The sequence below is a fragment of the Platalea leucorodia genome, assembly GCF_965183815.1.
Source record: "Platalea leucorodia genome assembly, chromosome: 3".
In the NCBI taxonomy this organism is placed as follows: domain Eukaryota; kingdom Metazoa; phylum Chordata; class Aves; order Pelecaniformes; family Threskiornithidae; genus Platalea; species Platalea leucorodia.
This window is the reverse complement of record NC_138825.1, coordinates 50,730,575-50,753,163: the sequence shown is the minus strand read 5'-3', so window position 1 is coordinate 50,753,163 and position 22,589 is coordinate 50,730,575. Positions and strand designations below refer to the sequence as shown.

General features: G+C 37.0%; 1 protein-coding gene across 1 annotated transcript in view; it reads right to left on the bottom strand.

Moving 5' to 3' along the window:
• Positions 1 to 22,589, bottom strand: part of PDE10A (phosphodiesterase 10A) — a gene marked incomplete at its 5' end in the record, with an annotated part of 194,711 nt that overhangs the window by 109,985 nt on the left and 62,137 nt on the right. Inside the window, one exon of the mRNA XM_082306315.1 lies at positions 1,531 to 1,659. Coding sequence (XP_082162441.1) covers positions 1,531 to 1,659 — 129 coding nt within the window. The remainder of the gene's footprint in view (positions 1 to 1,530; positions 1,660 to 22,589) is intronic.

Genomic DNA, 22,589 nt, shown 5'->3' with positions numbered 1-22,589 from the left:
AGTTTAAGAAAACAGTGGACAAATCACATTGTTGCAGCTATTCGTGTTAAAACTTCACTAAGACAATGGTCAGCAGTTATTTCACTTTTGTAGTTGGCTGAAAAAATTTTATGAGCACTTTCACAAAAATGTATTTTCAGGTCAACCCCCCAAAAAAAGGAAACTTTGAGCAACTCGTAATAAATTCCACTTGCAACATAAGATTCTTGAAGCTGAAATGTTATCAAAAAAATCATTCAGTTTTAGCATCAAGATCCTTGACCCAGACTATAAACTTCATTTCAAACAAGCGATGACATGATTTCAAGCATCTTAGAGAAAATCATCATTTTCACAGGAATATAGCTCTTTAAAATAAGTAGTATTTGTTTCTGGTAACATCAAATTATTTTTTCTCTTCTGCCTACAAAAAGCATTATCATGACTTATTCACTTGATTCATAACACTGTTTTTCTGATTGCATTTGTGGATTATAACGATAGCCATCCTGCAGTGCTGAAGTTTGTAAACCACAAAGAAAGTAGTAAACAGGTAGTCTATTGCTCTTTTACTCTTCCATTAGGTAACCTCTTTACACCAACAAAAATGCACTACCACTTTAGTCTCGGATATATAGTCAACACCACCAAAAATCTGGATCAATATAACCTTTTCTGTCCCTTGCCCACCATTTTCTTTTTCTATAATTCTGCAGAAAACACTCAGTTATCTTCTAGGCAGTAGCAATAGCACCTCCGTTTCAAATGGAAATTACCACCATAACTTAAACCCCAAGCACCTTAGAAGTCAGCCACAGAGCAATGCATATGCAGAATAAAATCAGTGTTTCTTTCTTCACCTTCTTGGTAATCTCTTTTGCATTTTACCTGGTACATTCCAAATCATGGTTAGAATTGCATAAATCTCATGCTTGCACACAATCTCGCAAAATTTAAGATCATTACAAAATTTACAGTCATTGTCAACCCAGGCCAACTTATAAGGAACAGTTTTCTGGGTCTAGTCAGTGAGGGATTATACCTAAAGCAACCCAACAGAAATACCTCCAGAATTCAACACACTGCTTTATAAACTCTGTGTCAACGTTCGTATCTAAAATTGACTTAATACATGTTGCAAGTAGGAACTTTTGAGATGGTATATCCAGGATTTTACTGAGGCTTACATCCTGCACGCACTGCATATTTTTAATTCAAAACTTACTAATTTTAGACGAAAGAAGACCAAATTATGTTCTCAAAACATACACTAATGTAGCAGATATTATGTGTTGGTGGAATAGTATTTGCAACTCAAAATGAGTAAACTGAACCTCCAAAACAAATACCAGTATATTCCAAAACAGAAATGCCAAAAGGCTGAAAATATTAAACAAAAAGTTAACCGCTTTTGCCTTCCAAAAATGGTGAAACTTAGATATAAAAATTATAACAGTCAAGTTTTACCAAAACTAGGTTTCCTTTTTAAATCTAAAAATAAGAACTGAGCTGTTCAAAGCTAAATATTAATCGCAAATAAAAAGGACTTACCTTCCTGTCTGTTATTTTTCCTTTTTAGCCATTTTTCCACAGTTTCTGCACTTACGCTTTCTGACACAAACTCATCCAGTACCTGGGGGTGAAGAGAAAGATAGGCCTTCACTTTTTCATCTGTTAAACCTGAAAGAGAGAATATTAATTGATTACATTATTGGTATGAAATTCCTTATATGAAGCAATGCCTAGACGCCAGTAACAATCAATATTCTTTTGTTTAACACACTGACTGAATACATGACTATTTAAATTGTTTCCTCCCAGACGTAACAATATCCAGTCAAAAAAAATGAGCTGTCGTATAGAAAACAGTTGAAGGAAAGACTACCCATGCAACATACTGTGTACAAAAAGTCCCCTACAGGAGTACACATAAATATTACCTGGGAAGGAATTTATGACTATGATTATGACTCTTAAATTACCTATTTCCAAGATATGCAAGATGATATATTGATAAAGAAGCTGAGTGGAAGGAGATAGAAGAAAGTGAACTGGTATTTCTTGTAGAGCATTAAATTCAGTATTCTCACTGCAAGTGGTAGCAAAAGCAACAAAAACTATTATGCAACACCAAAATCAAGCTCAATTTTTGAATATTGGAGTTACTTAAGTAACTTTAGAAATATAAACCACTTTCCCATGCATGCTTCCATTGCCTTAGTAATTCAACTATCAAAATAAAAGTAGTTGTAGATAAAAGGCCTTTACGATATCTGCAACAAAAAGAAGACTCCACTACTCATTTCGGCCAAAGCAGCAAAATTCAGAATCTCAGATCCCTGACACAACCATAAATAAATTCCCAGATTCATAAAATTACAATCTGATCGTACTCTCCACAAATCCCCCGAACAAACCCCACTGGCCGCAGGGAGGTGAACCCAGGAGTGCCGAGGCCTTCTGAGGGAGGGCAGGAAAGCAGCACACCTGTCCCGAGGGCCTAAGCTCCAGGCTGCCACAAAGGGAGCAGGCACCCCGAGTACAAAAGCCTTAATGAGATCTGAGGGGAAGAGGAATAACCATTGCTGTAAATGACTCTAAATACCCCTCCTCCTCTTGTGTGGTGTGTATATAAACGTAATTGTAAATTCTCCACAGAAAGCAGCCTAGGTTCAGCAGAAGAGAAACTCCCCTCCAAACAACACTGACTTCTTTTGGAGAGTATTCATGCTATAAGATCATTTTTCCTATTTTATGCTTCACACAGTATCAGAATATGCTGAAAACAGCTACAGTGTAATTTGACTGCTAGTCAACAACTGTAACCTTTAAGATGTCTTACAAATGTTTACTATGACGGCCTTCAGGAAGCAATACCGGAACACAAACCAACAACTCCCGCCTGCAGAGCAACAACCACACATGCCACTCTCCCCACACCAACTGCACCACATCATTCCCACCACATCAGCCCCCACCAGCCCAAACCTGGTTTAAAATACCCTTTCTCTTAATCCACATAGGCAGCAGTTCCTGGTGGATATAATAGCCTCAAATAGCAACATTCCCACTTACAGACAAGAATCTCCAGATCTGAATCACTTGAATTAAGAGAGCTAAGTGAGCATCCTGATTTTCATTTGTAAAGAAGAAAAGGTTCTTCCTAAATCAGTAAGAGCGGGAGATGATCAGCAAGTGGGAGGAAAACAAACAAACAAAACCCCACTACTTTCTTTGGTTAACCTTAGGCGACAGTTTGTAAATTTAGATCATAATGCATCTATAAAGGAGTCCATGTGCCACATGAACAAAAAGATTTTTCAGCCAATACAGGTATCACCTCACATACTGAAAAATCAGAATAATTAATATAATTTTGTCATTTGCTCAACTAAGAAAAATGTAATACCTTGAAAAAGTAAGTCTTTCTAATTTCATAGTAATAGAATTTGAAAAGAAAACATGTTTGGAGAATCATTCATAAAGACTATAGCATTTCGAAGATTTACCAGAGTTAACCATCAGAAAGTCATCAAAATTTATCTGCCTTTTAAGTTCTGGATGAAAAATGATCAATACCGGTTTGTCATAAAATGCCTGCTACTTCCAGGTTGTCTTTAGACTGCAAACAAACACTTTTTGCTTCTAGTAAGAAACTAGGAACTGAAAAGTTTGTAAAATTAGCAACTAAAATTCTACAAGGGTTGATTTGTGTTTCCAGTGAAAATAACCTTAACTTTCTTATGTGTGCAGCCTCTATTCCTTGACTTCAATGGAAATACTTCTTCAATTCAAACCTTTATGAGTTGTGTTTTTGGTAATATACACATAAAAATTCAATAAAATGTCACTTTGAAATAAGACTTCAGTCTACATGTCAGGAGTTTAATTTCCATTCCAGATATCCTGCAATTTCAGCAACCTGGGAGCGAAAACTCTGCTTTAACCTTATATGGAAAAGTGATTCATGGAGCTGATATAAGAAAACCTACAACAGTCTTTAAATCACTCTCCTTTATTTCACAAAAGGCATCCATGCAGATGTGCTTTTTCAATGTCAGATTTGTAGATTGGCGCAAGCAGAACGGGATTTACAACTACATTTGCAGAGTTAAAAATGAGTAACTTAAATCTTTTTTCTACACAGATTAAAGCAGACTTATTGGTCACCTTAATTGTTAGTCTACTGTTTAAAAAAATACATGCTACAACCATACACACAAAAGCCACAACCAAAACTAGCAAGAACACACTGTAACTTCACAAAAGGTAACATCACAAAAATGTAACATTAATAGAAAGTAGCCTTTTAGAAGAAGCTTAAACGTTTTGTGGTTTACGTACATTAGGGCAAAAAAGTGTTGTAAAGAAGCTTGAATGTAAGAGCGTTTTATAGCTGTGCATAAAGAATTATTTTATGGCATATATAAAGCCCTCTACATTGTAAGATGTACATAAGAATAAGATTTTTACATAAGAATATGTATAGGTTCAATGATGGACACACTTGCTCTCTTGAACATTCACGTGTTCCTGAAAACTTCTGGTACATATATTTTTGTTAAATATTATCAACCTCTCTATTGAACTGCTGTAATCTTTTATTTCTGAAATATGCAAAAAAATTATTTGAGAATTCAGGGGTACTGTTTAATAACATTTGAATAAACAGGACAATAATACTTACACCCAAACTCAGGAACCAAAAGTTTATCAGGTCAATCAGGTATCATTTACAGAATTAGAAACAAACAAACAAAACACAAGCCAATGTCAGTTGTTACTTTTTTCTGTTACTAATGTATTGGTCTTAAGTATTTTGGGCAGTAAACTTTTCTACATGCATTCACATTAGAAATATTTCTCCACTACTCCTTTCTTCTCCCCTTACTACTATTGGACCTGTAGACCAGTAGAGACAGTAGTCTCTGTCTACTATTTCCACAGCGCTCTCTACACAACAGGGATCTTCCCATCACCTCCAGTGATGCTAGGACTTCTCTGATTCTTGTTCATCAATACTCGCATGGAGCATAAAGTATACCCATCAACAGGATCTAAAAAAGAGAAAGGTAGCAGTGCACACCTTCATAACTGTGGGTTCATACGCTGTCTCGCAAGTAGGCCAAACAAAAGCTCCCCTCGCTTCTTTTCATTGCAGAAAGCACTGCCTCTTGTATCTGGAACCTGTCTGTCCTCCAACAGAGCTGTGGCAGTTCTCAAAAAGGACCATCGCTCAGAAGGGCTGAACTCTGGCCAACAGCCTAGCCTGCAGCAGGCCAGAAAACACAGAAAGACTGGAATAACCCTAATTCCTCTGGGAATTAAAGGAAGAATCTGGCATCAGGGTTGAATGCCCATTGATTCCATTTATGCATTAGAGTTTGCCTTCCTGATTCATACATATATCCTGTTTAATTAAAAACACACACACACCAAACGACGTTTCTCCCTTGTATTCTTATTTTAAAGTGACAAACCCACATTTCAGTGCTGATACCTTTCTGGCGCAACTTGCTATTGCCGTGTTTTATGCACGCATTAACTATTTGTTCTGGATTTGTGATTAAATAATGAAAATGATAATAAAAATACCATGTATAAGGACACACACGTATCAGATAAGCTCTTCCTTTTTACATTTCCCTCTGAACAAACTGTAGGCAAAGAAATGGCTCAAACTGCCCGACGCTTCTGCTAGCTCAGCAGCTCCTTGCTTCCTGACAAGCACGCCTGTTTAGGTTCTCTTTGTAGATCTCGATTTGAAATGTTCTCTTTAGCCATGCCATCTGCTTTTAAAAGTTCATTCATATGCATGGAAAACATTAATCAGGGTGAATTTGGTTTCTTTTTTTCCATGTCTTGGCTACCCGTGTCTGAACAGTAAGTGGAAAGACTGCTTTTCAATAAATGCTGGGTTTTCTGCAAGTGTTTCACCCTACAGTGTATCTCATTTATTATGGGGTAGGATGATATAAAACTGGCAAAGCTCGATATAAAGCAGAGGGCAGAAGGCAGCCTGTCCCCCCAACACCACCCAAGAGGCAATTCCTTGATCAGTAAAAGGCCTTTTTACTGCCAGAGGGAACGATCTTTCTGGCAGGACATTCATTCTGGGACATTAGGAGTGGGGAGGGTGAATCAAATGATAGAAAAGAAACAATCATATTTACTTATAGTATTTCTATAAACTGATGTATCAGTGCACTCTACCAAATAAAGAGAGCCCTGTTTTTCCACTTTGCATATGCCTGAGGCTCGAGCTGTTCATTTAGTTTGGCATAGCTCATGCCAGCCTATCAAAATTTTGTGTTTTGTGTTTAGGGTTTGGGTTTTTTGGTGGTGGTGTTTGTGGGGTTTTTTTAAAATAACTCCTTCGCTTTCAATGGAGCATGTATAAGAGTGTTTTGGGGTTGGGTTTTTTTCCTTCACAAACTACAAGAAATAGTTTCTCTTCCACTGAAATTAATAGCAGAAATATATATAGTTGAAGACAGAATTATGGGTAGATTTCTTCCCTTTCTTATTTTAGTAAACTAACTATAGAAAATATAAATATTGCTATCAAATATCACAGTCCAGTAATTTCAACATAAAGCAGAAAGCCAAACGTTTGTGATAGTCTGGTTCAACAAATAACTATCTTTTCAGTGGTCCTATGATTAATACTTGAAAAAGAAGCTTCATTTCACTACAGGAAAATAATAAAGAAACCTTTACTTGAAGTTAATTCAGCAAGTTTAGTAGAGGTATTTAAAGGGGAATAGTTATTCACATAGATTCTGAACAGCCACAAGAAACTATCTTCTCTTTTTACTTATTTCAACAGTGTACAGGACTAGATCATTCCGGCCTCAAAAGCATAAGTAGGACTTTGACTGTTTTTGTTAGTACTTATACTAAAAGCCAATGAAAGCAAAAAACCCCAGCACCACCACCATCGCCTTCTGAGATACCTGTATTTCTGTGTCCCGTACAAAGCCAGGGAGAGTATTGCAGGTTGCTTAATTTAGTGATTGCTTGGCCTGCTCAAGCCTGGATTCCCCTCTTCATCTACTGGTAAAGCTTTCATTATAACAACTCCAACATTTCATTAGTGATAACATCAGGTAGAACCCTAAAAGAGATGAACTGAATTCACAGAGCAATCTCCCACTATCCAGTGTAAGTAAACCAACAGCTTCATAAGTCAAAAAGAAAATCTGTAGCACTAAAAAAATACTAATTAAGATGAGAGAAAATTAGGGAACTTTCATTGCAGCTGGGCGTACTATGCAAGCAGATCATTTTACAGATACTGGCACAAATATTTTTCATGAAGCCTCACGTGGAAACTTGATAAGTTTCCAAATGAAATGTATATTTGAATGACCAATAAAGAATAAAGCATAACAGTGGACAGAACTTAGGGAATAGGAAGATTCATGTAATAAATGTATTCATATTCACCCTGTTGATTACCACAATCTTCTTAACATCTACATTAGGGTTCAGGAGAGACAGAAACTGTAAACACTGTCACAGTCTTATATGCTGCTGTCCTCTTAAGAAGCCAGCAAAATACTCTTTGGAAAATAACTGGATATCAACATTTAAAAAAAAAAAAAAAAAAAAAAAAAATTATAAAAACACTGTTACTTCTATCTTAAGGGAAAAACTGCTTTTTGAGCAGATGTGACAAAGTATACCAAACTCAGCATCTTAGAAACTCACTTTACTGGTTTACATTGTAATGGTACTGCAAGGCAACATTGTAGATCTGTCTACACCAGTGAAGTGAATATGTCTAGGGCTGTTCACTGGCTTATAACTTCCAAGTGGCTTATAACTTCCTCCATCCTTAATATTAAGCTCTCTTGACCTCTGACAATGAAGATGGGGGAAAACTGGAATGGGAATACATGCTGATTGCCTGCTGGGAACCATCCCTGGCCTGACGCTACTCCAGAGCAATGCCTGGGACATCACCAGCTGGCTTTGGCCAATGCACTGCCAAGAACCATTCTAACAACGTAACAGCGTAGACAAAAAAAAAAAATCCAGTACATAAGAATGCTCCTTCGCACTCTTTGTTTACTATCCTGGATATAGCATAGCTGGATTCAAAAATAAACTAAGAAACAAGACCTCCTTCAAACATCAGTTATCAGTAATTGCTCTTTACTTTGAGCCAGTCTCCAACAGCCTTCCTTTTTAAAAAAAAATTAATAAAGCCAAAAATCACTTGAAAATTATATTTTTGCTTTCAGCTTTTTATGCTGTCTAAAATATTTAAAACATTTCTTAGATATTAGATAGCCTGGGTAGTACTGAATCGATTAATGGCTCCTCTCTGACTCTTAATCCATGTCATACTGCACTCTCCTCTGAGAATAGCTTCACTGAGCTCAGTATAAAGCAGAACTGACTGTGAATGAGCTGAAAGAATTGAAGCCTAGAGCTATGTTTAAAAATCTGCTCCATTTAGCAACATGAGTCAGTCACATCATTAGCAATTCTTGCAATTTTTTCATTAGTGTTATGATATTTGGTCTTTTTCTAAAACCACTAGCTCCATCAAATCCTATGATTAGGCAAGAATTTTAGTTTTCACCTAAAGTCTCTGGTTCCCAGCCTGGGGGGGCATGTGGGGAGGCATGGGAGAATGGATAAAAATTGATGAGCCAGCCTACTATTTGTCGAGGCTCAGCATTTTATCCTAGAACAGCTACACTCTGAAAGACTGCAGTCATTGCTTTCCTCAAAACCCTTGCAACAGTGTTTGATGCATATGACACACCTTTCACCCAGTCAGACAGGATCCAGTGCTTTGAAAACACATTGTGAGGGTATACGTTGGTCGATATAAGAAATCGGATGGATTTTATGTATCAAGAAAGCTTTTATTAATAAAGATGAAAGGAGATAACTATAAATGTTGCAAATGTTGCATCTGTTAACTTTTTAAAAAAATAAAATAAAAAACAAAAAAGCCCAAACAAACAAACAGAAAAAATGAAACCAAACAAACAAAAAACCAAAACAAACACACAAATTGGATTGTTTGCTTTAATAAACAATTCTTCCCTGAAATTAGAAGGGCCACAGAGTCATGGCAAATATGGGCAAAGTCATAATTTCTCCAAGTAAGTAACAATATATTGTGCCACACAGAAAATCTGCAAGCCAAGGAAAAAAAAATCATCATGATAAACACTTTCCAGATAAGGTATTATCTGAAACAGAAAACAATCTTACATCAACTAAGAGTAAAAAAAAATGTATAATATTAAAATAAATCTTCTCATCTGGAATAACAAAATGATGAAGAGAGATGTGTAACACTTCCTCAAAATCAGCACTTGAAAATATATATCATACTTGTACAAAAAAAAGCCGCCTTAAAAATATCTGAAAGTAATCCAGAAGAGCTAATTTGAACATAGCTTTGCCCATGTTCTCCTTTATATAAAGCTGTCTTGCCCCATCTCTTTCTTACACAAAGATCACCTCTCTGTATCTTTCTACAGAACCTTATAAATGATATTTGTAGTTATTCTCAAAAGCATTCAAGGCATGTGTGTGCATTGCTTCATTTGGATTAAGCATTAATCCTATTAAATCAATCCCTTCTTTGTTCAAAGCATCAGGATTCAAAACCACAGGCACAGTCAGTTTTGGAATATCCTTTTCAAGTCAGACTTTTTATCTTAATCCATTTAAGTATACAGGAATGTAATGCAACCAAGTGCCCAAACTCTGTGAAACCTGACATTACTGGTCTGGCAAAAAGTATAATCACTAACAAGAAGCAATCAGAATGGTCAAACCTCTTTTTCATTTCTCTTTTCTTGAAAAATTAATTCACAAACTCATCTGTGAGCAGCTCCATTCACCTTTTTTGCCCGTCCTCCTCCAACTCTTGCCTGCACTGCTAGAAGAAAAACAATACACAGCTCCAGTGTTCACAGTATTAGCAATAATAATATAACAACAATAGTAATAGTAATAATAATAAATATAATAATAGTAATAATAATAAAAACAATAACGTGGTACCCAAAAAGACTATACTGTCGATTTTGGTATTTAAAAAGGGCATATGTTTGTTTCATATATAATAAATTTTACCATTAAACATTTCAAATCTTCATATAAAGATGAACGCTTAATTATGCCAGCCTCCAGTCACTGCATAAAACTGCAAGCTCTGTATACATTTAGATCACAGTTTCCCCCACAATCAAGTGCAATCCCTCGTGCAGTGGCCACAGCAGCCAGCAGTACGTGATGCAACATTTCAGCCAGGACACCAGCAGCACTGCTTAAGTTTTGGAGGAAGAAAATAAAGACCAGCTTGGCCAAACAGAGCTGGAATGTGTTTATACAGAAAGAAAAGCAATAATCACCCCATCCTGTAATTCAAATCCCTTATTCCTGATGAAAAAGCCATGGATGTATCTTTGCACCTGAACACGCCAGATGCTGAGCAATGCGAGGACATAAGCGCCTTTAGTTTCCACCAACTTCCATGGTGGTTTTTCTGATATCACCAGCATCTTGCAAGCTTGAGCCCTAGACATCTACAGATACTCAGCTGGTTATGTCTCCCAACATCTAGCGCTCAAGAACCACACAGTACTGTCAGATCTGAGCACTGTTTCAGTATCAAGTTAAAAAGCAAAATGCCTCGTAAGAGTATTTATGAGAGCAGTTTTCATCAGCTAGAGGTAAAAGGCCTATAATATTTCCATAGGAATTATACATACACTTAACAGGGTGAATGAGTGTTCCTAATTTGAATAATCATTTTTCATAGGGTATCAAAACACATTTCAAATTGTCTGAATGGCATAATCCCGCACAGCACGTGGAGTGTTACACTGGAATACCATCCATTATTTGATGTACGGGGCTTTTTAAAACTCTGAATGTTACTTTTCTGGTTTGAGAGTAGCTTCTCTCCAGTTCTAATTAGCACTTCAGAGTAACTCTGAGGGGTCTGTAACAAGCTTTATTCTCCTTCCAGGTGCATGACGGGACCAAATTTGGGGACTTAATTAACACTCAGCAAAAAGCTAACAAAAGGAATACAGAAATGCTTTAGGAGTTGCAAATTGTAATCAAATTCATTTCAAATATTTGCTTGATGAGAAAGCTATGTATGATCTTAAGGTTATTGATAAAAAAATTATCAACATACTTAAAAATAATGCATTGCACTAAAGCAAGCAAAAATGTATTTGTAAACATATAAAGAACATCTCAGTATGACTTATAATTATTTGCTCTTTTTTATTCTTTTGCGCAGACACACAGCTGGGGTGCTTTGTCTCCTGCCCAAAATATACCTGACCAGTAATACTCAATTGAACAGCGACAAGTACCAAAATACAGTTCATTCGTAACTCATTACGAAAAATGTCAAGTGACTCAGGACTTGCACGTACCTAATCCCTGGGAAGATCATATGCAGCTGTAAATTAAACTACTTAAAATCTAACAATTATACAAGGTAAGAATGTCTTAATGCTTCCCTTGAATACAGGTGTTGGGACAAAGTTCTTGATTTATGACTTCTCTGATAATACCTTCTGGCTGATGTAATGTCTTCCTCCCACCTGACACTTGATCCCTGAGTAGCTCCCTATTTGAGTAAACTCTTCTGGCTGAAGAGTAGTCCCATTGTCTTTATTACCAAGGTTTTACGGCTGATTTTTTTCAAACGAATTCCCATGAATAAAGTTCTGTAAATCCTTTATAATATACTTACCAATATAAACTTATAGTGCTGTTCCCTAAAATGCTATTTAACTTATTCCACAAACAAGATCCAGTATGATGAAACCTCCTTTGAAGGATACTACATGCCTGTGCCAAGTCTTACTCTGTTATTTTACTAAACGGGATACATGGAATGTTCTTCCTTTTGAAAGGAGCATCCCACTTCATCTTAACACTTACATTAGTAGACATGTTAGGACAGTTTCTGAGGGCACAGGACTCTTCTTGAGTAACAACTACGCACAGTCAAGTAACACACTACTTACCAAGAAGACCAGACACCTGAGTGTTCTCTACTTTGGTAGTACTAGGACCATATCTGTAGCACCACAGATAAGGATTTGTCATTTTTTTTTAATCTCCTCCAGCCTTACAGTCTTAGGAGGCTTAAAGAGAAATACAGTCAACACCCTTTACAAAATGAGAAGGTACAAAACCCAGAGAAACCTGTCACTAAAAAGCTCTATTAAGAAGAAACCTAACATGGCTGCATCCAGAAAGGTTTGATCTGGTTCACGGGAAGCGAGCTCTTCAAAAACAAACCATGCTAGTCCAGCACTTTTCTAGACATCATGGCTAAAACAAAACATATAGAAAAATACACGTCTGCTAGTTTAAATTATGTATTTTGCAGATTCTGTAACTGTACTATGCACAGGCCTGCTGACTATATGAATGGAAAACTTCCGAGAGGATGCAAGGAGCAGGCTGCAAGGTGCTATTTTTCCCTGATCTAAAGCTCAACCAGGATTATGGGTTCATTTGTTTTAGGGCAGATAGAAACTACTGTCAAGATCCTGCCTGCTGATTAAGACAAAAGAGTGTCACCTGCTAGCTATACATTAAGCCAAATAAATTGAAGGCTGAACTAGTGCATATGTTTTAAAAAAAAGACATCTGATTTTGAATAAGGCTCAAGCTGTAGAAGAGTTTAGCATGTTTCCCAGTTAATCTCATCAGGTTACTAATAGGTACTAAATGGGTGTACCTATTAAAAGATAAAAATTTTTTTAAAATTACATTCTAACTCCAGTATCAACTTTTCTTATTTCAGCTTCCAGCAATTAAGTTTTTTTTCATATTTTAACTACCAGCTTAAAAGAGTTTTCAGCATTAGAGATCATCTCTTTCTAAAGGTACCATAAGTCTGAATGAGTAACATCTATTCTCTTTACAAAGTGGAATAGGCTCACTTTTCTAAATTATAACGCTGTATTCTTACAGCATTTCACAATTCCAAAGAGATTTAACTCCAACTACTCATATGCACTATCTTACAGTAGTTTCAGAAAAGTCTCTAACTTAACTCAAGCACCTTGACCAAATTTCAATACTTGTAACTAGAAAAGAAGTTTTGAAAAATAAGAGCTTCCTGAAGTCTCAAAAAAATCAGTTTTTGTGACAGAGACTCTGGCTTTATCACTTGAATGTTAAAGAATACAACATAGCTTTCCCTCAACTCCACCAAAAGTGCTACAGCAGATGTCTTAGCAATAAAGCTGAAATACAAAACGTTAGTACCACATAATTAATCTTGGAAACTGCTTTTTTGCCTTACCTTTGGTATTACTACAAAATATAGATACAAGATGCCTCTTTATACAAAATTAAACTTTGACTGACATTTAAAATAAAAAAAAAAATATTTAATTCTTTTGTGGGGAAAAGAAAGCCTACCTTCAGACTAATTAAGCACTGAAAGTAAAGCACTGACTCCATCAACCTGTCAGAAAAAAGTTAGAAACTCCAATTTATTTAAAACACAATAAAGGAAGAGAATTATTTTCTTTTTCTACCACCCTTTTTTTTCAGCTGTATAATTGAACAGAAGGAAAGATGATTTTTCAGAGATGCTATCTCTGCTCAATTTTATGGTAATGGATGTCATGATATCTCTGTGTCAGTAAAATATGGCCTAGGAAAAGCAGTATAATTTGAAATATTTAAATGAATATGCCACTGAAGTAAAAGAGGTTTGAAGTGATAATTAAATACTGTGTTACCTATGCTTGTACATTGCAGACAAGGACACATTGTGCAACCCTTACTTGCACTGGTGAACACTTATAGGAGTAGTCCTATTGACGTCAATGAGACTACTTACGTGGGTAAGAGCTCACTAACATGTGAAGAGTTGTGCAACAAAGCCCCAAACATGTTTCATTCCACACATTGTTTCAAACTTTGTTCTTCAACCACAAGTTTTTCCCTAATATTGTCAATAATATTATTTCATTAATGTTACCATTCAGAAAAATATGTGAGAACATACAACTTGTTCAGTGTTACCTGACATCGCCCAGTATTTTAGCTCAATACCGAATCAAAGGCCCACAAGAATCGCAGATTCACTGAGGCTGGCAGGCACCCCTAGAGATCGCCTAATCCACCCCCTGCTCAAGCAGGGTCAGCTACAGCAGGTTGTTCAGGGTCCTGTCCCGTCGGCTTTTGAGTATCTCCAAGGGTGGAGACACCACACCCTCTCTGGACAGTCTGTGCCAGTGTTCAATCACCCTCACAGTGGAAAAAGTGTTTTCCTATGTTCACGTGGAAATTCCTGTTTCAGTTTGTGCCTATTGTCCTGTGGCTGGGCACCACCAAGAAGACCCTGGCACCATCTGCGTTACTTCCCCCTCCATAAGGTACTTGTACGCACAGATAAGATCCCCTAAGATCCCCCCAAGTCTTCTTTTCTCCAGACTGAACAGTCCCAGTCCCAATCATCTTTATGGCCATTCACTGGACTCACTCCACTATGTCCATGTCTCTTTTGTACTGGGGAGCACAGAGCTGGACACAGCACTCCAGATATGTCTCACCAGGGCTGGGTAGAGGGGCAGGACCACCCCTCTCGACCTGCTGGCAACGCTCTTCTTAATGTAGGCTAAGATGCTGTTGGCCTTCTTTGCTGTGAGGGCACACTGCTTGTGCAGGTTCAATAGGGAGGAATTACAGGACACAATGCTATAGGGATTCCTACTTCCTAGCAGGTGAAATAAATGGAAATACCTTCTACTGACTTGGATGCTGGCACAACAGAATAAAAAACAACACGTGGGGTTGGCTGCTTTTCCACAAGCTTTCACAGGTGTGGCAACCCTCTACTCACGCAATTTCATCTGGCAAAACATCTTCCATCAATACTATTTTACACAAGAATTCAAATAATCTATTTGTTACTGTTTTAACATTTTCTTGTTGGCAACCACAGTAAAACGAAGATGCAGCATTTCAGTTGGGCCCCTAGTTTTTATTATAAAGCTTAAACAAATGCCACAGAATTCACAGCTAGTTTCAAAAATTAAAAATGAGCAGCTGCATCTTTTCCCTGTCTTCCTCCCCCTCATCATCTCCCCACCCTCTTTTGTTTGTTTTGGAGACAGTGTAGCTCACTAACACATGTTCACCTCCAAAAAGCATCCTTAGAAGAAAAAGGAGGGGGAAAGAAAAAAAAAGAAAAAAAAAAAGAAGAGTTGGAAAGAGCATAAGTGAAAAGGAAAAGGAAAACAGGAGAGATGGAAACTGAGAACTTGTGTTTGTATAGGACTCAGGAAACACCTTAAAAAAACCATTTCGGTCTACATTCCGACATTCACAGGATGCATGTTCTGCATTGTGCCTTTGCTATAATGATACATATAAACTTTTCACAGGCAAGGATGATAAAGTACTCAATGAGAAAAAAATTCTGGTAGAATCACTTCATCTTTCAATGTAATTCAGCTTTGTAATAACCTGATTTTATCTAAAGCCTACTTGAACTTGGCCATTGGCTACATTCAGAAAACACTTTAAAACTGTGAAGATGCCCATATAAGACAGACATTAATACAGGAAATTAGGGCACATTTCCACAGGGCTGATCATAAATTTTCAGTTTAGTGTGTTACAGTCCTGGGGACTGAGATTCAGATTTCTGTCCAGCATGCTGACCAACCAAAACAGTTCTCATGAGACTGTAATAGGCCCATTACAATACCATATCATGACAAAACAAAAATTCTAAAAACATACCTAAAAATCACATTGACAGCACATAAACAGACTGATCCACTGCCAAAACTAGCCAGTGAAAAGCTGTATCATAAAATATCTAACAGGAGAATTAAATAAAAGACCTTCAAAAATTTCAAATCAGACAAAATAAAGAGATTTAACAAATAGGTTGTTTTCAACATTTTTAAACTCCTTCAGATTCACTCTGGGAGAGTCTCCAAGACTGCAACTTCTGTAGGCTGGAGAATATAAATTTTAATACTATTCAGTTTAACTGACAGTAACATGAAAGATCTGGAGAAATACCCAGTGCACCCAAGATAACTAAAAAGTGACACTGTGTTGTACTGCAAGAAAAACAGCATCAGGAGATCTCTCAAGGATATGGTATCAATGACAAAAAGCAGTCATAAATGACAGTACATTTCTGTTTCTGCTTTAGTACCGCTGTCGCATTATTTTACAGAGTAATGGCTTAGTAATTTTGTGAACAGCAGTTTTGGGGCCTCAACAGTGCTGGCACTTTGTTCACATTACTTCACGAGCTAACGGACGTTCTTGACAGCCAAACTCACCTGAGTCCTCTGGCATGTCTTTCCAGCAAACAAGCAATCCTGTAATGCTTATGTTCAAATGACAGTGACACACATACTGTAACTTAATTGCAAAATATCCAGTCGTACTGAGGTCAGTAAACACAAAATATTTTCATAAGGAAGTTGAGTGTGCTTAGCACGACAGCAGCTGAGGAAATCTTAATCTGTATGTATCTTATGTATTGGGGAGAGGCAGACAGTAGTGAAAGGAATGAAGAAAGAGGCAAAGGGCTAATGAAAAATGCATTGACTCGAAGTTTTTAGGCACAGTCGTCTTCTCTTGTGATAGGCAGGCTCAAGAAATACTGGATATATTATCAACAGGAAAAGGTCATAGGGCTCCGCCCATGACCACTCTTTCATCATGGATAAATGAGCAGAATAAAGTTGGGAGAAAGCACAAAGAGAAGATAGAAGCAAACTTGAGGGGCATGAGGATGAACACAGGTCAGAAAGAGTACAAAGACTGTATTCAGGAGGTATGAGAATGAAGCTTCTGTGAGGCACCACACAGAACTGGAGTGAGGAATCCACAAGGAAACAAGTTCAAAATTAACTAGGGGAAAATACAACCCAAAAGCCCACAGTAACAGCTTTTGCCACAATCAAGTTATCCTGTCTACCTGTGTGAACCTTTACATTGTAGCAAAGAGTGGGCAGTATGAGGGTGGGAATAAGCAGCCAGGGTTGAGGGAAGGCAGGATATCTTCTTACAGAAACACTGTCCATCTCCACTGCTTTACAATGATTGTGAATTAGAGCCTAAAACATGGAACAATAAAAGCATGCCAACTGAGAGGCCATGTAGCTACAGTTTAACTTGTAAGTATATAACATACAGAAAAGATCAGCTAACACACTTTTTGGATACAACAAACAAGTAACTCACACCACAACTTGTTTGACAGAGTATGAATCTATTGCATAAAGACATTACTAAAAATGCCAAAGATTACTAGATGGCTCCTGCACACAAAACTTCAGCTGTTCAGCCTTTCTGGACCACAAAAACTAGCAGATGCAGGGAAAAAAGGTTTTTCTGATCATTTGCTCATTGTACAACACTGTCTTACCTATTGCACATTGTTTCCATGTCAACAATTACAACAGCGAACTATTTTATTCTATGTAGTCTACTCTGTGAAGATCCTTTGAATGATTTTTTTTTTATTTTTTTTTTTTTAACAAAAGGAGAGGTCTCCTAACCTTGAAAGTCTGTTTTGAAGATACAATATATGATCCCTCTTTTATAAACATGAGAAATATGAGTTTTAAAAAAATGATGGAAACTGTGCAAGGAATTGCCTTAACAGCCTTGGAAACAAAACCTCTCCAGACACCTGCAAAACAAGAACAAGACAATGCAAGTGTCTCTACAATCACTTGATTTAAAAGGGTCAGAGAGCAAGGCTTGCAACTCTTGGTCAATGATTAGTATCTAAGCTCTTTTGAGAACCACTGTTTTACCAAGGACAATCTAGTTAGCTGAATATTTGAATTGATAAAAGCTGTTTTCCCTCTACCTCCCTATCTGCTTCCCTGGAAAGACAATTCCATTACTCTGTTCTTTGTGAAATCTTGGGGCAGGGGAGGTTGGGGGTTATTTTCCAGCAGGTCTGTAGGCAAAGAGAAGCTTCTCTGACATAAATTTCTAAACTCTTCTGCTCATAGCTTTTCCTGTGATCACTTAAAACTCATCTAACAGCAGATTGCCACCAAAGGAAACAGTGCTGCTTCCCCTTCCACTCCCAAATGCATATTCCTGATGCCTTTTTTCTATCTTTGCAAGCTTTTGAGCAATTATGAGGTGAACTGCATGGAAAATCCATTCTTCTGAAAACTGATGCAGCAAAAAAGTTTGATTTCAGCAGACCTCTTCCCTGGGAGTGAAGAGAGTAGTAAGGACATCCCATCTGATGGCATCCTATCTTTGCGTTACCTTAAAGCCAACTTCACTTATGAAAAAAAAAAAAAAAAAAGCTTTAAAATGTTGTGATTCTCAGCAGGTTTCTGAGGACCGTAAGAGTTCTGACAGATAGCAAGATAATTGAATATAGATTTCTTGTTTTATTTTGAAGCTGCATGACAACATTGTGCCTTTTGAGGTATTGAATCTGAATTTTGGAGGTATTGAATCTGAATTTTTAGTACTGGACTCAGTGCCTCCTAATAGCTAGAGTTCTCTTCTCCTCTCTGTCAAGGAAGGTATTGGTACCAGTGTTTTCAGAATATACAAAATACTTATTAAAAATATCCAAATCTAATCAATTAGTTTCTTAGAAGTAGTTGGAAACTAGAATTTCCCAAGAAACATAAATATTCCAACATCCTGAAATTTGTTTTCATTCGTAATCAGTATTAAAAAAAACAACTTTTGGCCATTTACAGAAGAGTGAAAATTGGGGGCTTTTTTGTTTGTTTTTCATTTTATACAGTACAACAAAGTGCTCCAGGCACATCAAAATCATATACTGCTAAATACTTAAACTGAGTTATTAACTCGCAATCTTTCTAATAGAACTAACATGTTTGTACTTTTATGTCAACAAAGCTGCATTTTCCAGAACCTACAGGTGAGTGGTGAGAGCCCATGTCTCCATGCCACTCAAAATCCCTCTGTTACGCAATATGCAGACATCTGCTTGTTTCTTTAACTTCTCCTTACTAGAAGCACTGGAATGAGCTGAACCTCACTAACCACTTGGCAAACCATAAAGAAAATATTACAAGCAGCATGGTCTCAGAGAGAGAAAAACACAACTGAGCTTCCTCAGAGTCAGATGAAGAACAAATAAGCTGAAATCAAGCAGGGTTTTTCAACATAAGCAGGCTACCTAGTCAAGGTGAAGACGCCACCCAAGAGAAGAGACACAGACACACTGGAGTCAAAACTGCCATTCAAGAACTGTTTTGTGCATTGAGCACTTACGTATTTAATTATGAACTTTTAAAACTTTAGTCAATCTGTTAGTAAAAACCATCATTTAAAAATAAAAAGGTTAAAACTCAATCCATGTTTCCCTGTCCACTGAAAGGTTTACTAGCAGAGTTATGGCCCATAAGAAGCACTTTTGCTGAAAAATGCATTCCAACTATTAATCCGTCTGACACATGAAAAAAGAGTGTATTTACTGATATAAAGAATAATTATCTTGAATAACCAATTTAAAGAAAAATATCATTTTCCACATAGTCCAACAGCTGCTAGGTAAAATTAGTCAGTTGCTTCAATTTTGCAATTAAGTATAGAAGTGGAAAAACACAGGGTAATTTTTTGTAACAGTTTTTTATTTTAATAAAACTAGCAAATTTTATTTGTTGGAGCGCTCTAGTTAATGTCGAACACATTTTGAACTTAAAGCATTTTGACAAAGAGTATCGACCTATTTTGCCAACCAAAAAACATGTAGCGGATACTTCCCAAACTTACAATTACCACGAAAGGAGAATGAAATGTCTGGGTTTTGGGGGGGGGGGGCTGGGGGGTTTTTTTGGTTTGGTTTTGTTGGGGTTTTATGCTAGATGATAACACAAACTTAAAACATCTTCTTTGGAAATCTATTGTATTCATCACCATTTTCTTTATCCCAAAGAACTTATGTCTTAAGTGCTAATAAAATGTATGTATAGCACAAATTTTCTACAGAATGGGGGGAAAAAAAAAAATCAGCTGAAATTGTAAGTAATCTCTGTAAGAAAATACCAAGTTTTAACTGACCAGAGCTGTAAGCCTAGGCCATCAGTGTGATATTCTGCTTCCCTCTGATGTGGTGTGGCATGTCTTTGAATTTAAAAGATAAATTAGTAGACTAATAGCCAAAATTACATTACTTCAAGTTATCACAAGTACAACATAGCAACTTACTGGGCTTCTATTTTGTGGTCATCTTCAGTTTTTAAAAAAAAAAAACACAAAAAATCCTTGGCAAGAGATTGACTGCTAAGAGATTACTTGAGATGTATCTATGAGTACATATAATTGGGACAGGCATTTCTCCTGTTATCCAAACTGAGAAAACAATTTTCTTCTACAGTATTGAGAAAAAACATGTTTGCGCTTTGCTTTCCTTCACGCTCAGGGCACGCACATATACTACCTCTTCTGACCTATCTTAGTTTCCTCTAAATCAAAGAAACACAACATGAAAAAATCTCAGGGGACACTGCCACCTACTCTTCTGCTTCTGTGACCAGAGGGTTGCAAAGGGATGCCCAAACATCTAAGAGAGTCTGAAACTATGGATCTGGTCAGTATATTGCTAACATAGGCCAACAGAAGCAATCAAAACTACCTCTTTATATAACAGCCCAGTAGCAGGAACACCTGCAGAGAAGGTAGGATGCGTAGTATCGTTACCCTCCATAGCCAAAACTATTTGAACCAACAACTCTTAAATCCCTGCAGACTGCCTTAACCAGCATGCAGCGAGGAGCTCCAGTTGGGGGCAGGCGAAGGAGGGAGGTAAGTTTTCGAAGCAGGTTGCAGTCCTTCCAGTCACTGAGAAGTGACAGAGCCAGGAGCAGAGTAAGCAACATTATTCCAGCACAGGGAGCGCAGCAGAGAGCTGGCAGCAGGGGTACCCCCTGGTCCTGGTTTGTTCTCCTGAAACTATTTCTGATTCCCATACAGTGACTTTTTACTGTACAACACACATAAAAGATAACAATATAGGGTTGGGGTTTTTTTTTGCTTTAACTAAGCCTCCTAGAACAACTCACATCCATGCTGCACACACACACATTTTTTATTGGGCCTTTATTTTAACATGTAGCAGGAAATGTTACTAAACTGCCGTATCAGTTAAGGACTACACTTTCCACTTCCCTAGAAGAAGCGTAATGCCCATACTAGAAAGGTGTTCTGCAGTTACAATCATAAACATTGCAAATCCAGACATAAAATATTAATACTTCGTTCTCAGGACCTAGTGCTCCCCTTCACCACCTTCCCCACACACCCCATAAAAAAGAGAAATTCAAACTTTTCACTGTAGGAGGCCACTATTTAAGAAACTTACTGTACAAACATCTAGTATGCAACCATTCCACACACGCTAGAACAACTGTTCTCTTGAAGGAGCTTTAACGAAATTGATAGAAATCTACCAAGGATTAACTTACCCCTATTACTAAGGATACATAGTTATGTTTGCCAAACTAATATAGCATTTAATAATTTTATAGATTTATCTACTTATTCTACTATAAAAATGCATAAAGCTTATTTTATTTGCACTACTAAGCAAAAACATTAACTGAAACATTACAACTATGGTTATAATGTAGTACGTACGCATGACATACCCGTCCAGTCATTTAAGGAAAAAAAGCCATAGAAATGGAAATATTGTGGGCCGGTATGACGATTAAATCATGGCAAGTAAAAGAACAATCAGAAATATGTTCATTCATGTTAGCATAATGGAAGCTTTTATTGTGGATCACAGCAACAAGTTGGTAGCTGTAGAGAGTCCCCATTTCAGAGAACTTTTGATCAGAGGTGAGGTAGCAGGCACACACACAGCTCGCTCTGGGGAGCTGAATTCAGTACACTAAAATCTGGCTCTGACTGTTTTGAATACAGAGAAACCTCAGCAGAACAGCGGCACTTTTGTTGGAACATTAAAAGTGAAATTCTTCTTTCCATCCAATCAGATAGAACAGCAAAGGAAAAGCATCAAAAGATACACACTACTCTTATGTCCGCTACAGCACTGATTTCACCTTGCTTTTATATGTCTCAGTTTCTTTCAAATAGCACCACGAAAAAAATGTGTTATTTAATTAAAATAAAAATTACAGCAGCACCACATGCAGTCACAAAACAACAGCCAACGTCATCATGCCTTGATGCTGAAAGCTGTTTTCTACTTCAGAACAATGATACTGAAATTAAAAGTGTTTTCTCGGTTTATGACTGGTTTATGAGAAGCAGCATCTTCAAAACACCCTCAGCTTTTCTTTGCAAAAAATAGATTGCCTCTGAAGACAGAAAAAATGGTGTTGCAGAGGCCTGTATACTCTTCAATGTCACTCCTTTTTAAACATGAATCTTGTTGTAAGCAATAATTAGTTTTGTCTTCCTTCATTTCCTACAATTTTACTCTATCAAGCTGTAAAAAACACTGGATGAACTTGGATTTTTAGGGCCTATAATTACTACCTTGTTATTTCAAAATAAACCATAGACCTCTCTTAAAAAACTGAAATACAGCTTTTCTATGTTTGTCTAAAAAATAGTTTCTTTTCATTTAA